Here is a 17,799-nt window from a genome sequence, read left to right as displayed (position 1 = left end):
AAAGATCTGAAACAAACCTGCTCTTCCAGGTCTCTGGGGCTGCAGTGGGGGCGGGGGGGGGGGGGGGGAAGGTGGGTCTCTCTCCCTTGCCTTCCTCATTAACTCACAGCTGCTTTCTGCCTGAACTTATGTCTTTAGCCAGAGGCTTCCCAGTTTAAGGAGGCAACCTAGGGGTGGGTCCATGAGATGGGATCTGGTTACCCACAGCTGAGAACACTTCTTGCCACCTAGAGAGTGGACGGGTTGGGACTGGGCATCCCCAGGGCCTCTAACAGGTCCCTAAGCAGCCAGCTCCCCACTGCCCCCTTGTGGAGTCCCTCAGCCCTGCCATCCCAGATTTTTTTTTTTTTTTTTTTTTTTTTTTTGACAGGCAGAGTGGACAGTGAGAGAGAGACAGAGAGAAAGGTCTTCCTTTTTGCCGTTGGTTCACCCTCCAATGGCCGCCGCGGTAGCGCGCTGCGGCCGGCGCACCGCGCTGATCCGATGGCAGGAGCCAGGTGCTTATCCTGGTCTCCCATGGGGTGCAGGGTCCAAGCACTTGGGCCACCCTCCACTGCACTCCCTGGCCACAGCAGAGAGCTGGCCTGGAAGAGGGGCAACCGGGACAGGATCGGTGCCCCGACCGGGACTAGAACCCGATCCATCTGGGATGCCCGAGCACCTCCAGGCCCTCCACAGAGGGCCATCTGCACCAAGTCACAAGATCCCAGCTCTCAGCTTAAGGCCTCAGCAAGGTGGCAGCTTGGCTGGCAGGTACAGGCAATAGCTGTCGGATAGGATGGGACCATCCCTGAAAATCACCAATTTGAGGAAGGGTGGGAAAGCCCGAGAGAGGCACACGCTAGCACTAGAAACAAGGGGAACCTGGGGCAGAGACCCAGACCCTCAAGTGCAAGGGAGGCGAGAATCAGGGGAAACTCACCAAGGATGTCCGGGTGGGCTCCCAGCTCCCGCTCCAGGATCCTGGCTGACTCCACAATCAGGTTGGGGGCGGCCCCTGCTGCACAGGGAGCTTCACCTGCAGCCCTTGCCCACGGAGGCAGCCCCATAGGGCCTCAGCCCTGGTCTCATGGCCAAAGTCGAGAGGGACAAGGTTCTTTTTCCAGGGGAGGTGCAGGGGCTACTGCGCCCCAGCCAGGTCCAGTTTGGCTGCCCCTTACCTGCAACCCTCAGCCTACCTTGGGTGCTGGGTGAGGGTCGGCACTTTTGCCTTTCTAGGAGCTCCTCGGGGTCTTTTGTCCCCAAGCCCACGCACACTGCCTTGTTCCCGTCAGGTCCACTTGCCTACCTTGGACTTCCAGACACTGTTACTCGCCCGGCGACCTTGTCGGTCTTGGTCTCTCTTGCCTTCGGTGGCCCTGGTTTTCATCTGGGGGGGTCCCCTTTCCCCCCACACCCAAGCCGCAGCTTGGGCCACCCTGGCGTCCCACGTGGCCACTACTCACTTTGGCTACAGGAACCACGGCTAGTCCACAAAAGCCTTGCACCCAGCACCCAGCTCCCTGGCACATGTCTGCCAACCTCTGTCACTTGGCCTGTCTCTGAGTCCCCTGTCTCCATGGCTGTCGGAATCCTAACAGAACCTGCTTGGAACCCCCGGTCGAGTCCTGTGAGCCCTGAGGTTTCTCGCTGCCCCACTGGCACCTTTGTGGCATCCCAGCCTGGAGCCCTCCAGCCAGGGCACACACACTGCTGGCTGTCCCCAGCGACAACCCCACCTTTGCTGCGTGCTAGGATCCCCAAGTTCAGGAGGGCGCCTGCATAACACTAATGTCCCACCCCGCTCCGAAAACTCCCCCAGAAGCCCCGGTCAGGCAGGCACTAGCCTGATGACGGCAGGTCAGCAACCACTGGGCTCACGGCATTAAATAGTGGGGGTGGGAGGGGGTTGGGAAGGTGGAGGCAGGGTGGAAGCGCACACCCAGCTCGTGGTCAGAACGGCCCACGCTGTACAAGCTGCAGCTGCGCGGGGCCCACACCATGGCTCCCCACCTGACCCCACTTAATATGCCCTCCCTGGGCGCCCCTGGGGAGGCCCAGCCTGGAGGCCGCCCCCAGGGACGCGCACTCTTTTTGTGCACCTTAGGGGAGAATGGGGAAAGCCTGAGAGAACCTGTGGTTAGAAGCCAATCCTCATGGACTTAAGGTCACTGTGCCATTCAAACCTGCAGCCAATCATTTCCCGCAGCTGGTCCCGGGCCAACAGGTATGCCCAATCACCTTGCAGGAGCAAACAAGGTCTCTCTGCCAGAAGACACCTGCCACTCAGAGGCGTGATTCACGACACCCACAAAGCAGCCCTCATCGAGAGCAAGACCCAGAATCAGATACTCAGAGACTTCAAAAACAACCATTGCCAGGCACACGACAGGAAAATACGATGTGGCTCAAGAAATAGAAAATGTTAGCACGGGTCTGACGTTATAACGAGAATCCTCTCTAAAAGACTCAGAAACGTGGGCAGGTGTTTTCACTGAGGGTTTCACCTGGGATTGGCAGTGTTCCCTCCCTCTGAATCTCAAGCTTCACCTGCAACTCCCCAGGTACTGATAACGCCTCCACATGAGGAACAGAAGGAGAAGCCTCACCCAGTCCGCCTCGCGAAAACCAGCACAAATAGACGAAGGGTCTTCCAACACAGTGTCCCTTCCTCCCCTCAAAGAACACCTGTCTGTATTCTGGGCTGTGGCAGACAGTTGCACAGGTTGTCCACTATGCAAGTGGACTACACCACGAGGAGCAAGTGCCCCCTGATGCAAGGTCTTTCTCCCCAGTGTTCCCTGGCCCGAGTGCTCTCCCTAAGCCTCCTACTGCCCCAGACCAGTTGCTCTACCTACTACCTCCCACGGCCAGGGATGACCTGCTCAGAGGGTCGGTGACCTTTACTTCCAAACCGCAGACAGCTCCACCCAGAAGCAGTCTGAGAAACAGGGCCTACCCTAAAGAAGTGCAAACTACGTCCCAGAGCGAGCAAGGCCAAGGTCAGAGATCCAGGCAATGCGGGAATTCAGATCATGATTCACGCCAAGCCAACCTCTGCCCACGTTTTTGTTATGGGATGCTTACCATGAAACTGACCATCTTGGACAATAGGGCAAGCAACAGTCTGGGCTCGCCCGAGACTTGGGGGTTGGGAGAGGGTTCCCCAGGCTGCAGGACTCCGAGCTTGGAAACCAGGACAAGCTGGTGGTCCTAGGTGGCGGTCACAGGCTCACCTTCACTCCGCTCTTGGTCACCTTGCTGACAGATTCAAAGTCTGAAACAATGAAGGCCACCAGGTAGGTGCTCATCTTCACGGTGACATCGAAGTGGTCTTCCACGAGTCCCTCAGCAACCGGCACGGATTTCACCTGCAGCCGGGAGAACTCCAGTGAGCACGGGAGCCAGTCCTCCAGCACACTGGGCACGTGTGGAGGAGCAACTTGCCAGTGACCAGACACAGCAGTGAGAGAACACGGCAGGACATTCCTGTGCCTGGTGTGAGCGTTCTCTCCTACCTGGTTATACGTCAGACGTTAAAGTCAAACTACTCACTCGAGTTCCTTTTGTTGAGATAGAACTCACATGTCAGAGAATGCACCATTTTAATGTACATAATGCAGTGGCTTTTAATATATTTACAAAGTTGTACAACCATCAACACTCAATTTATTTTTAAATTATGAAAGCAGGAGACTGGCACTGTGGTCTAGTCCTGGCTGCTCCACTTCCAATCCAGCTCTCTGCTAGGCAGTGGAGGATGGTCCAAGTCCTTGGGCCCCTGCACCTGCGTGGGAGACCCAGAAGAAGCTCCGGATCAGTGCAGCTCTGGCCGTTGCACCAATTGGGGAGTGAACCATCGGATGGAAGACCTCTCTCTCTCTCTCCCTGCCTCTCCTTCTCTCTCTGTGTAACTCTAACTTTCAAATAAATAAATAAACCTTTTTTAAAAATTATGAAAGCAGAATGCCTTTTTTTCAAAAATATTATTTATTTGAAATAATTTATTTATTTGAAATAATTTATTTATTCAAATAATTTATTTATTCAAATTTATTTATTTATTTGAAATAATTTATTTATTCAAATAAATAAACCTTTTTTAAAAATTATGAAAGCAGAATGCCTTTTTTTTCCAAAATATTATTTATTTGAAAGGCAGTTACAGAGAGAGAGAGAGAGATGAATCTTCCACCTGCTGGGTCACTCTAATTAGAAACCACTCCTGTTCCAAGAGCAATATCATGATATTGGAAGAAGGCTCTGTAATTTGAAAAGCATATTCTGTATCTCATGTTTCTATTAGGGGACAGGCATCTGGTGCAGCAGTTAAGATGGTGCTCGGGATGCCCACATCCCATATCAGAGTGTCTGGGTTCAAGTCCCAGCTCCGCTCCTGATTCCAGCTTCCCGCTAATGTGCACCCTGGGAGGCAGCAGGTGATGGCTCCAGTACTTGGGTCCCTGCCACCCACGTGGGAGACCCAGATGGGAGTTCCTGTCTCCTGGCTTCAGCCTGGCCCAGTCCTGGCTGCTGCAGACATCTGGGGAGCAAACCAGCAGAGAGAAGCTGTCTCTCTACCTCTCTGCCTTTCAAATACATAAAAATTAATTTAAAAACTCCCCATTGGGAAAACAGCGTTAACTGTTTCTCGCCTTTTCATGTATGCGGGGGGGGGGGGGTGAGGGGGGGGGCAGACACCCTCGGCTGCCAGCGATGAGAAGGGAGCACAGCCCTCTGGGAGGGGCTGACTCACATGGGAGGACAGACCTCTGTGTTATTCTGAGGCCAGTCCAGAGTTCTAGGGTTGAGAAGCACTACACTAGAGGTTGGACTGTGGCTCTCAGGGTCCCCTCACGCTAAGATGCCACCTCCCTGGTCGGCACAGAGATGAAGCTGAGCGTCCTCCAGCCCCCCGGACAAAGCCTCGGCCACCCTGCTTCCCATCCACAGTGAACAAAGGGTGCACTCCCAGGAGCGGGTGCACCCCGAATCACAGGATAATGGGCCTCACTGGGTAGCTTTACGTATTTGGCACCATCATCTTCTCACTGCTTTCAAAAATCAGAGGCAACACTGCCCACATCTGCTTTGGAACTGGAAGATAATGGGTTTTCTTAAAGGAGCCGAACCATCGTGATGCACCTTTAGCACCCTAATATTCCGAAGACTACTACTCTTCTCTTTTTTCTGTCTGGCCAATTTGTACATCTCATCGTAAACTGTGTCGTTAACAGGAGTCTACAGTGTAAGGAGATGACAGAAAGCATATACTAGAAACAGGGCTTCTTCAACAAAGCATTAAGAGAAGTGCTTTGTGCACGGCCTGACCTGGGTGCCTTCCACAGCGCCCCTCCGATCAGCACCAACAACCTGGAATGTCACTCTCACTGAAAATCTAAATCTTAGGGGCAGTTTTTTTCTTTGGCTCCAAATATACTGTGGCTGACAACAAAAGCACGGGCTGGAAGTGACACACACATGCACACAGAAGCAAATCAGCAGCCTTCTATCCACCAAGCAACAAACAAAACGGGTGACCTGGGTGTCACCTGTCCCTGTGCTGACACGGGTCACAGAGAAGGGCTGGACAGGCACCCACCAGCGGCATATTGGAGATGGCGAGGTGTCGTGGCTCCCTTCTGATCTTGATGGAGAAATTGGCTTTGAAGGCAGGTTCGTCAAAACAGGGGAAGGCCATTCTAGCAGCAGTGGGTTCGAACTGGGTTGATGCAAGTACCCTAAACCATGGCAACAGAGATGAAAATTGAGTGTGGCATGCCAGGAATTCTAAGATGGGTGCTCGTTTGCAAGTTAACACAACACTGATGGATTTCACTACTTAAGAAATATTCCACACGACAAAAGCTGTTATAAACTACGTTCAAGGAATGTTAGAAATTGGAAACATTGATGGAAAAGTATCTGAGAGTGGGTTAATCATCTTAACAGACATCCATCATTAAACATTAGTGAGAAAATTCCCAACAACCATGTGAAATTTTAGGCAAAGGTCACAAATTTGTAAAAAGAAGAAAAACCTATAATTCATTAATAAATATGTCAAAATGTGTTCAACTTGTTTAAACACTAATGTAAATTAAAAGGAGGGTTTTTTTGGATTTTTTTGTTCTAAAAAGTTCACCAACACCTAGAATTGGTTAGAAAAATATAGGAAAAAATATAATAAGTTTGCAAACTCTTTGATTTACCAAGTTTACTTCTAAGAATTTATTCTAAAAAAATTATTTGGGGCCAGCATTGTGGCATAATGGGCATCCTATATGAGTGGCCAGTTCAAGATCTGGCTGCTCCAATTCCAATCCAGCTCCCTGCTAATGCACCTGGGAAAGCAGTGGAAGATGGCCCAAGTGCTTATGGCTGGCGCCGCAGCTCTCTAGGCTAATCCTCCACTTGTGGCACCAGTACTCTTGGTTCTAGTACAGTTGGGGCGCAGGTTCTGTCCCGGTTGCTCCTCTTCCAGTCCAGCTCTCTGCTGTGGCCCAGGAGTGCAGTGGAGGATGGCCCAAGTCCTCCGGCCCTGCACCCACATGGGAGACCAGGAAGAAGCACCTGGCTCCTGGCTTCGGATTGGCGCAGCACGCTGGCCGTAGCAGCCATTTGAGGGGTGAACCAATGGAAGGAAGACCTTTCTCTCTGTCTCTCTCTCTCACTGTCTAACTCTGCCTGTCAAAAAAAAAAAGATGGCCCAAGTGCTCTGGCCCCTGTACCTACATGAGAGACCTGGATGAAGCTCCTGGCCCCTGGTTTTGGCCTGGCCCAGACCTGGCCATTGAAGCCATTTGGTGAGTAAAACAGCAGATGCAGGATCTCTCTCTGTCTCTCCCTCTTTCTCTGTAACTCTTTCAAAATAAATAAATAAATTCTCAAAAAAAAAAAAAAAAGGAATGACTTATAAGGATGCTCATCAAAGTGTAATGATACTGAGAAGTTGGAAACAATTTAAAATTTCCATTCAAAGAAGATTAAATAATCAATACACAAACATATATTTGAATAAAGCCAAATTTTTAAAATTCCCTTGGAAATAGAAAACATAACCTTATTCCAGTTACAAAAACTAATGTTTATGCCTAACCATGGAGAAGTCCACTCTACTGCAACAGAAGTAGTGGTTATTTCGGGGGGGGGGGGGTCTGTTTCAGATAAATTTTACCCTTGAAAAAATTATTTTTGTCAGCATCTGAATTTTTCACCTTAATAAAATAATGTGGAATCGGGAAAAAATAAGAGTTAGTATAATCTACGAACAAAGAAATTTTGATTTTAAAATGTAGGATAAAATCTCCCCCAGGTAAGTCCTCTCCTTTAAAACAGCCAGAGGAGGACAAGTGGGAGAGGAAAAAATATTTCTTCTACTGGGCTCTATGGCTGAACTGCATCTGGCCCTGGCCAGGAGGTAAGCTGAAGGCCCAACCCCCCAGTGTCTGTGACTGTGACCTGATTTGGAAATAAGATCTTTGCAGATGTAATCAGGCAAAGATGAAGCCATCAGGCCGGGCCCTCATCCAACATGACCGGTGTCCTCATAAAACCGCGGACGTTGGGACAGAAGGAGACACAGGGAGAATGGCCATGTGACAACAGAGGCCAGACAAGGAGTGCCAAGGATCACTGGCCACTGCCGTTGCCAGGAAGCGGCAAGGAGTCTACCCAGAGTCTCAGAGACATTGGGGCCTGGCGATGCCTCCAGGCCACGGTAATTAAAGATGCCGATTACTGTACTGTGCCTCCGAACTCAAAACAGCTGTCTATAGTCTATGTAGCTGGAGGGAGAAAAGTGGTCAAAATAGAATAAAAAAGGGGAAGAAAAAGATCGGTTGTATTTAACACTATGAAAAAGCAAAAACAAAGCAAGCTTGTGGACAAAGGGAATTAAAAAAAAAAACAGCCTATTGATGTAAGAAATTTAAACTTAATATGGGCAGCACTGGAAGCTTAAAAAAATGTATGAAAAAAAAAATCACCTGACTTCCCCCTCCTTGGTGCGGTAGGTGCTTTTGTAGAAGCCATGGAAGGTGTCAGACAGGTTGCCAGCGTAGTCGATGATGACCGTGTAGGGGAGCCCCACCAGCAGGGGCTCGGGGGCCAGCAGGGCAATTTGCTCATGGGGGGGATATTCCAGGACCCTCAGCGGTTCCTGCAGCAGCCCCTGTCCAGCTCTTCTCCTGAGCGTGGCCTTAGAGATCTGCAGGCGGTGACTGTGCAGGATGATGGTGCTGGTGGGCCGGCTGGCTGTGACCTCGACTTCCGTGGTTCCCCAGAAGGTCAGCGTGGTGAGATTTGCGTGGATCGTGAGGTCGTAATGAACCGGTATGACGTGCTCAGGAAGCCGCATTTTATGCCACGGGAATGGGGTCCCGTTCGTCGCCTTGGGAGACGTCGCTTCACTGCCCTGACACTGTGAGGGAGTTGACAGGGCTAAGAGAGCCAAGAGTGAGCGAAGCAGAAATGGCATGCTTGCACGTGGCCTTCCCAGGGGCGGCGACTCCATCTTCAAGCTCAACCTACCTAATGGTACAAAAGCACACAGCACAAACGAAACCAAAAAAGTCATTAAGATGTAATCAAGAATAACGTAATTTCAGAATTCCTCCACCCAGCACTGACATAGAAACAAACTTCCAACACTACAAGATATCAAGGAAGAAGGGGTCGGTGAGCACCAGTCACTGACAGCAACCAGAATGCTCTTCAAGGTTGAACTCTGTCAGTCAGCGTTCCTGGCTGAAAGCAAAACGGAACAAGCTACTGGCTGATGCAGACAGAAATGGAATCATCCGAGGCTGAGCCTGAGCAGCCCCCTAATGGAGCTGTAGGACATTTCAGAACCCAGAGCCATAAAACAGGCAAAGGCGGATGGCCAGCACCACGTCAGAGAAACACCTGATGCCGCCGCCATTCCCCACCCACGATGGACCTGGGAGGAGGCTGCCCTGCTGCCCTGGAGGGCAGATGCCAACACCACCGCAGCTTTTACCAGGACGTTCTCCCCTGCCCCTGTGGCTCTGCAGTCCCCGTGGATGCTTCAGACTCCCAGCCCTGAAGTGCTGGTGCCTGAGCCGAGGGGAGGTGTCCCAGCTCCCCAGCAGGGACATGGAGAAAACAGGCACGTGGACCCAGCTTCTGCACTGGGAGGTGGGCCTGGCTTCCCACCACGCTCAAACAGGAGGCCAAGGAGGCTGAGCAGCAAGGTGGGAAGACAGACAACTTTCCACAGCAGCCACTTTCAGGGACATTGGTGTCACCGTCCAATCGTCGGGCCCCAAGGGAACATTTACTTAGCCAGGAATGACTTAAAGGGTTTATGGTGATCTTCACAATACTTGTGACAAACATGTCAGTCACCAGGAGTCTCTTAAAATCATCCAACAAATATGAAGGGACTGCAAAATGTTAGTAGAACACTGACATGCATTTCTTGGTATTTCAATAAAAATACTTTTAAAAAGTCAATATGGAAAAAAAAAAAAAAGTCAACAGAGGGCTAAAACTGTGGCACAGCAGGTTAAAGTCCCAGCCTGCATCACCGGCATACCACATGGGCACTGGTTTGAGTCCCAGCTGCTCCACTTCCGATCCAGCTCCCTGCAATAGCCTAGGAAAGCAGTGGAGGATGGCCCAAGTCTTTGGGCCCCTGAACCCATGTGAGAGACCTGGAAGAAGCTCCTGGCTCCTGGCTTCAGATCAGCTCAGCTCAGCTCTGGCCATTGCAGTCATTTGGGGAGTGAACCAGAGGATAGAAGACCTCTCTCTCTCTCACTTTCTCTCTCTTTCTCCTCTCTCTCTCTACCTCCATCTGTAACTCTTTCAAATAAATAAATATTTTTTTTAAAAAGTCAATGGAAAATTGAAATAAAACATATCTTGTTGCAAAACAATCTGAAAATCCGTGCACAGTGTTTTCACAATACACATTTTCCAAGAACTTTTTGCAGACCCAATGTATGTGCCGAATGCCTGCAGTACTGTAACTGTGTGCTAAGTACTCTGTGGGATATAATAATATCCAGGACACAGACCCTACGCTGAAGGATGTCACAAAATCTGGAGGGACAGAAAATATCCTTGCACAAGGGCAGACACTGGGGGATGCCCACATCTCATCCTAAGCACCTGGGTTTCAGTCCCGGCTCCACTCCAGATCCCACCTTCCTGAAAGGGCACCCTGGGAGGCAGCGATGGCTAAGGTAGTTGAGTCCCTGCCACACACATAAGAGGCCTCAACAGAGTTCCCAGGTCCCCAGCATTTGAGCAATGATCCAGTAGAGAGGAGGAGAATCAGTTTCTCTCTCTCTCTCTTCTCTCTGTGCCTGTCTCTCAAATAAAACAAAAACTTTTAAAAAGAGAAACATTAATGCATGGATAATAAAATATAATATAGAAATGTGGAACATGTTGGGCAGGCATTGTGGCACAGCAGGTTAAGCAGCTGCCTGCGACACCGGCATCCCATGTGAACACCAGTTCAAGTCCCACCTCCAATCCAGCTTCCTGCTAATGCGCCTGGGAAAGCAGTGGAAGATGACCCAAGTGCCTGGATCCCTGCCACCCACGTGGGAGACCCTGATGGAGTTCCTGGCTCCTAACTTCAGCCTGGCCTAGCCCCGACTATCACAGTCACTTGGGGAGTGAACCAGTGCATGGAAGATCTCTGTCTCTCCTTCTCTCTTTAACTCTCTTTCAAATAAATAAATCCTTTTCTTTAAAAAAGTGTGGAGTATTTTAAGAAAGATAATGAATAAATGTGTTGGGAAGAGTAGAATGATATATTCAAAGAGACAAGACAGGTCAGTCTTGGAAAACATTGCAGGTAGGCCAAACCAGGGCAGGAACTGAAGCACGAAGCATAAAGGGTGACAGAAGGGAACCCCAGGGGACTTGATGGAGAACGGTGTTCGTAAGGCAAGGAGAGGAATAATTCTAAGATTATTCTCAAAGCATGTGGAGATTCACACTGCAACCATATTTTATACTTCATTTTAAAGGCCAGGAGACATAAAAGTTATGTGAATTTTAGGAATGTTGGCAGGGGCTGATGCTGTGGTATAGTAGGTTAAGCCTCCGCCTGCAGCGCTGGCATCCCATATGGGTGCTGGTTTGTGTCCCAGCTGCTTCTCTTTCAATCTAGCTCTCTGCAATGGCCTGGGAAAGCAGTGGAAGATGGCCCAAGTCCTTGGGCCCCTGAACCCACTTGGGAGACCTAGAAGAAGCTCCTGGCTCCTGGCTTCGGATCGGCTCAGCTAGGGCCATTGCAGCTATTTGTGGAGTGAACCAGCAGATGGAGGACTTTTTTGTCTCTCCCTCTCTCTGTCTGTGACTCAGCCTCTCAAATAAATAAAATCTTAAAAAAAAAAAAAGCTTTGGTAATCATGTCCTAAGAATCAAACGTAGTCTGCCTCTCTCCTATATAAACATACTTCTTTTCTTTTAAAGATGTATTTATTTATTTAAGAGGCAGAGTCACAAAGAGAGGGAGAGACAGAGAGAGGGAGGGAGGGAGAGAGACTTCCATTCACTGGTTCACTCCCCAAATGGCCATAATGGCCAGAACTGGGCCTATCGAAAGCCAGGAGCCAAGAGCTTCTTCCAGGTCTCCCAAGTGGCTGCAGTGGCCCAAGCACCCAGGCCATCTTCTACTGCTTTCCCAGGCACGCTAGCAGGGAGCGGGATTGGTAGTAGAGCAGCTGGAATCAAACCAGTACCCATATGGATGCAGGAGCTGCAGGCAAAGGCTCAGCCTACTACCCCACAGCACCAGCCCCATAAATGTACTTCTTTAATGGGTGTTTGCCAGGAGGGACCCCTACCGTATGAGCTCTAGCAGCTGGTGCTAACTCATTCAAAGTCCTCTGGCTTCTGGACACTTGAATCAGATGAGCAAAGAAGTAACTTTGCATTGTGGACCCCTCACAAAGATAATGGGACAGGAGATTCTTCCTCTCCAGATGCCAGTGGTTCTCAGCTGGCTGCAGCCCAACGTTCCCCAGGAAACTTCTACAATTCCTGGGGCCTGGCTCCCTACTGACATCCATTATGCTAGAGACTATGGTGACGGGGTCAAGGATTCAATTTTGTTTCCGTTGTTTAACTTCTCAGAGATTCTACTGACGAACCAGGACTGAACCTACAAAATAAATCTTGTCAAATCCGGGCCTTATCCCTTCTGCGCCATGTGGTAGGATGCTGATGTGGCCCCCTCCATCCACTGGTTGACTCCCTGTCCCAGACACACTGCTAAAGGTACCTACTTCCGGGGTGGGCACTGTGGCACATCTTGTTAGGCACAGCTTGGGAAGCCTGTATCTGGTATCAAACTGCCTGGGATCAAGTCTTACCTCCACTTCCTGCTAACGCACACCCTGGAAGGCAGCAGGTGATGACTCAAGTACTTAGATCCCTGCCACCCAGGTTGGAGACTGAATGGAATTCCTGGATCCTGGCTTTGGCCTGATCCAGGCCTGGCTGCTGTGGGCATTTGGGGAGTAAACCAGCAGACCCAAGATGCATCTCTTTCCTCTCTCTGTCTCCCCTGCTCTGCTTTTCAAATAAATAAAAACAAACTTTTAGGTTAAAAACAAAAATAAAGATACCTACTTCTGCTTCCCCCAGGGAGTGGATCTGGGAGATACACAGAAAGAATGAGACTTCAAAAGGCACCACACGGATGAGCCAGAAAGGTGTGAACAGAAGAACAGGTTTGTTTCGTTTTCATTTTTGTTTGTTCTTTTATCTGAGAACCAACTGAAGGACGCTTGTAGCTATGGGGGAGTGGAACAATCTGGAGAAAACTGAAGTTTAAATACCAGTACAGTAGCAAATCCCAGGGCCAGGGCAGAGTGATGGATTTGCCAGGAAGTCCATGAGAAGACCAGAGAGTAAAGACACTTAGTGTCCTCTTCGATCAGGAACTCCTGACAGTGTTGGCTTAGCAGGTGCACCTCTCGCCCCAAGATGGTACAGAGCTCTGTGAAGGGGGCAGGTTTGAAGTCCCCAAGTATTCTCCAACAGCCCAAGAGGAAATGTAAACATTCCAACTGGTTCTGAGCCGACAGAAAGGCCCACAGGCTGCTGACCGGGGTCAGTGGTGAGAGCTTGAATGTAAGGCTTTGCTGGGTGGCGCCCATGAAAGGGCTGAAGAGAACAAGACTGTGTTCCGAGGAGGATCGAGTGCCAGGAAACCACAGGGTCAGGTAAGGTAGACAGCGCAAGTGCTAGAATGTATTCACCCACAGTCCATGGATAAATAATGAGTGCTAGAATGTATTTACCCACAGGTGATAGATAAATAATGCAAACTTGGCTAAGTGCTGGGTCTTCCCTAAAAGGCTATGTTCCTGACTTAAAAGCCAGAAGACGTTTATAACCAGCACCAACCACTCCAATCTGCTACATTTTGTGTTCTGTTGAATTCTAGGCAAGACGTCTTAGGACCGGGAACACTTGGAGAATTTAATTGTTCACATGTCGGTTTCTCCTTTCTAAATTATCAGCTCCCCAGAGGCAGGGGTTGTGTCTCACTGGTCTGGAACATCCTGGGCACCCACTTAGTATGTGAGACTGGAAGACTGAGCAATTTCCCTAAGAGTTATTCACAAGCTTCCCCCCTTAGCCTTCTCAGCCAGGAAACCTGGGCTTTCCACAGCCTACAGTGTGGAAATCAAGGCTGCTGCCTTATCTCAAAACACAAGCCCCTATGTGCACCCCAGGATTCCCTGTGGGGCTTGGCTGTTCCCAGAACGTGCAGTCCTTTTCTCTGCACACATCTCTGCTCAAGGACTCCCCCCACCTCAAGCTTCTCCTATCATTCAAGGTGCAACTCAAATGAGGAATCCCAGGGAAAGCTTCGCGTGGCCCAGGCACTGCCTCCTCTGAAACTCACTGAACACTTCTCATTCTTCCCCTACTACGCTGTAAACGCCTGAAGACAACAGTATGCTTGTCTCTGTGTTTCCCAAAGCCCCTGGGATGACACCTTCACGTGAGGGGAGGCCTGATGGAAAACGTGAGTGTAATGAAGGATTTCACGGATGCAGGTCTCCTGCTAATCCCCCAGCAGTCGGTGAGCTTTTCTCCTGCAGAGTAAACTCTTCGTGTCTGGCTTCGCCTTTAATAGTATCTGCTCCAACCTGAAACAGAGTTTCTCAGTCTTGGCTGGCCTCCTGGCGTCGGGTCTTATTAGCAGCTCTCAAAGGGATGCGAAGGCTCTCAAAAGCTGCAGTCCCTCCCGAGAACAGTGCCATTCTTTTTGAAGTTAAACACCACTTACGCTTAAAAAGACCAAAGCCGAGGAGGATTAAAGAACCAGCAAGACTGAGCTCCTACACAGTGCCTGGCGCCTTACAAGTTACCTCATTCCAACAGCCTGGCATCCCCACTCTGAGTGGTGCAACAGAAGCAAACATTCCCATAGCTCAGCCAAGTTCACACGAGTGGAAATGCAATCCAAGTCTGTAATCACCAGCTCCCTGCTCTTCCCCACTTCCCAGGTTTTGTACTGAGACCTCCCTTTGTCCTGATTTCCCACGTGATATGCTATTCATTCTGCCTTTGCCCGTTATGCCCATTCTTTCACTTAAGAAAGCTGAGCAGCAGCTTCCAGGATTGCCTACAAACGTAGTGAAATAAAAATATAAACAAATATTTACTAAAAAAAATGTATTTCATTTTGGTGCAAAAAAAATTTTAAAATCCATGCACCATTTTTTCATCATATTAATTTTTAGTGGGTGTTTAGAAGGCCCTTGTATACAAATATTTGAAGAATTTTTTTGCACCCAAGTAAACACCCTCTTAAATAACTGCAGATATATACTAACACACTCACATATACTAAGTTTGCAGCCAGGAAAACGGCCAGCTTTGAGCTCCTGCTCTGCCACCTGACACTGTGACCCTGGGCAAGTTCATCCAGCTGCCTCTTAATTTCCAGTTGCATTGTCTTCACGTGTGAAATGAGATAACAACAGCTCTCTCACAGGACTGTTGGAAAGACTGAACGGGTTCTACAGGTATTGATTCAGAATCAATGGCTAAGTGCCAGCAACACCAGGTCTCTGACCTCACAGCAGGGGCTGGGGTTTTTTAATGAGATCGGACAAATGCACAGCCTCATTAACCACCACACACACGAACTAGAAGGGCGTAAAGGCAGATGGATCTCCACTGCAGAAGGGGCTAACATATTTCGGCTGAGACTCACAGGACAAACACAAGTTAGCGAAGACAAGGCAGTGTGCCAAGAGGGACCTGTACGCGCCCTTGCAGGCTCAGAGACGTAGAGGGCGCTGTTTGGGACCAGGCAGCCTTGTAGGCTTGGTTAGGACTTCGGACGGTTCCTAAGGGTGGTAAGGAGCCACTGCAAGGATTTTTTGCAAGGAGGTATCAGGATTCAGTTCACAGTTTAAGAAAAACCAGCTTGGCTGCTGTGTGGACAGTGGAAGACTGGAATGCACGGAGAATGAAGGGGGCCAGTTAGGAACCCTGGCAGGGCTTCAGCCTGTGGCTTGTGCTGGGGTGGAAGAGGCCCCTCTGGAAGGATCCAACATTTGTATCAGGGCAAATCCAAGTCAAGGGTGAGAGAGGTCAGCAACAGGCCTGGGGGCCAGGTGTCTAGAATGAGCATCATGGCCGGCCCCGCGGCTCACTAGGCTAATCCTCCGCCTGCGGCACCGGCACACCGGGTTCTAGTCCTGGTCGGGGCGCCGGATTCTATCCCGGTTGCCCCTCTTCCAGGCCAGCTCTCTGCTGTGGCCCGGAAGGGCAGTGGAGGATGGCCCAAGTGCCTGGGCCCTGCACCCGCATGGGAGACCGGGAGGGGCACCTGGCTCCTGCCTTCAGATCAGCACGGTACACGGGCCGCAGCGCGCCGGCCGCAGCGGCCATTGGAGGGTGAACTAATGGTAAAGGAAGACCTTTCTCTCTCTCTCACTGTCCACTCTGTCAAAAAAATTTTTTAAAAAACAAAAATAGAATGAGCATCTTCTCTGAGCTGGAGGGAACTTCCAGAGGAACAGATTGAATTGTATTGCCGGGATGGAAGGGGAATCTTGTTCATCGTTTGGTTTAATTTGTGATGTCTGAGACGTCCAAGGGGATCAAGCAGACAGGCAGTTAAAGGCACAAGTCTAGAGCGTGGAGCTAAAGGTTTTCAACAATGTCCCTGAACCTGACTGTAATGCCTTAAAAAGTTTTTGAAAGCATCCCCCTTTGGCATGGGAGCAGCCACAAGCAGAGCGTCTTTCAATGTTCCCGATGGGAGGGCAGCAGGCTGTTCCCTAACTTCACCTCTCTGCCAGGAAGAGTCTAAGGTGCCTTTGCAACTCTATGTAGGCTGCTTTCGATTCTGCCACACCGAGGAGGCCGCTGGCAACCGGGCCTTAACTGGAATAGGTAGAGCATGGCCAAACCCTCGGGGAGGGACTCTAACCAATCCTGTAAAGCCTGCTTTGTGCCCCACCCCACCCCCACCGCCAGACTGCTGACCACATCCTTAGTTCGGAGTAAATTCGGGCATTCTCTAGAAAACGGAGCCGTTTCTGAACTGGCCCGCACCATAAACGTCCATCAGCCGTGAGCACTGGGGAAGCACCTGCTTCCCCTTCCTCTCACGGATTAACTCGGAGGCCCACCTGGCTGGGGAGGCACCCGCAGAGACATTTAATTTAAGATAATTAAACAATAAAACCCGGGTAGCAACCGAGCGATAAGCCCGGGGGCAGGCGGCTGGGCAGCGGCCCGGGGGACACCTGCGGCCCGGCCCGCCCCAGGCCTCAGCCAGGGGCCACCCTGCTTTCTCAGCCGCCCTCGCGCGGGGTCCCCAGCCCCCGCCGCCTCGTCCCGCCGGGCTGGTGCCCGCGGCCCTCCCGGGAGCCCTCAGGGAAGGGGCCCGCCCCGCAGCCCCCCGCCCGGGCCCGCGCCCCTGCTCACCCTCGCGCCGCCGCCGCCGCCCGCCTGGAGGCCCCGCGACCGAAAGTGAAAGCGGGCCCGGCGGCGGCGGGCGGGCGTGGAGGAGCGCGCGGCCCGAGCCCCAGCTGCAGGCCCCGAGTAGCCCCGGCCGAAGGCGCTGGCGAGAGGGAACCCCGGCGCGGGCCTAGCGCGAGGCCGCCGTCCCCGAGGCGGGGGTCGGGAAGTGGGGGCTGCAGGCCCTGGATGGCCAGGCAGGGCTCGGGCGGGCAGCAGCAGCGCCCCTTTCAAGGCTGGCCCTTCCCTCGCTGTGTCTCTGGGAGCTGGGTTTGGCTCTCCGCGGCCGGCCGCGGGATGCAGGACCACGCGGTCACTTCGGAGGGGGTCCGAGGCCTGGCTGGAGCTCGCGGGTCCGCCACGCCGGCACGAGCACGACGCCCATTGGACGCAGGAGGTGTCCGTCATCCTCTCTCTGCGAATGGAGGCACAGCTTTGAGGGCCCGCCCCAGAAACTGGTCCCCACGGACGCTCGCGCCTGTTGCCGGCAGCCGAGCCGCGGGTGCGCGCCGGGAGGCTGGGCGGGCCGCCCTCACCGCTCACCGCCAGGGGGCGCCGTCTGAAACGTGGCCCCCAGCGTTTTCAGAGGCCTTAGGCTGTGCGCGGCCTGGCCCCTGGGGCAGCCAGCTGCTCCCACAGCCCCGGGCTGTCTCCTGCTTCTCCTCCTGTCGGGGCTGGTGTGCTCGCCCAGCCATCCCAGCCTCCTTCGCACACAGCATTGAGTCCCGCGTCTTCTCTGCGGTCTCGGCCGTTTTCTAACACAAACATCAGCAGGGACGGCATCCAGGGGAGGTTTTCTGTTTGTCTGGTTTTTATTAAAACGCAGCAAGCGTGGGG

The 17,799-nt window shown here is 51.6% G+C and overlaps 1 protein-coding gene across 3 annotated transcripts in view; it reads right to left on the bottom strand.

Moving 5' to 3' along the window:
* The window catches only part of ERAP1 (endoplasmic reticulum aminopeptidase 1), a 144,003-nt gene that overhangs the window by 36,854 nt on the left and 89,350 nt on the right, over positions 1 to 17,799 (bottom strand). The window contains exons 1-4 of one of the 3 annotated variants that reach the window (XM_062212368.1): positions 16,930 to 16,969; positions 7,968 to 8,511; positions 5,582 to 5,720; positions 3,216 to 3,350 (exon numbers count right to left, since the gene is read on the bottom strand). In XM_062212368.1, coding sequence (XP_062068352.1) covers positions 3,216 to 3,350; positions 5,582 to 5,720; positions 7,968 to 8,494 — 801 coding nt within the window. In that variant the 5' untranslated portion in view covers positions 8,495 to 8,511; positions 16,930 to 16,969. Of the gene's footprint in view, positions 1 to 3,215; positions 3,351 to 5,581; positions 5,721 to 7,967; positions 8,512 to 11,810; positions 11,839 to 16,929; positions 16,970 to 17,799 lie in introns of those variants that run through there. The other 2 variants (XM_062212369.1, XM_062212367.1) reach the window with 2 other exon arrangements.

Source organism: Lepus europaeus, chromosome 15, assembly GCF_033115175.1.
Source record: "Lepus europaeus isolate LE1 chromosome 15, mLepTim1.pri, whole genome shotgun sequence".
Classification (NCBI taxonomy): Eukaryota; Metazoa; Chordata; class Mammalia; order Lagomorpha; family Leporidae; genus Lepus; species Lepus europaeus.
Note: the sequence above shows the minus strand (reverse complement) of the source record. Positions and strands in the feature narration are given on the sequence as shown.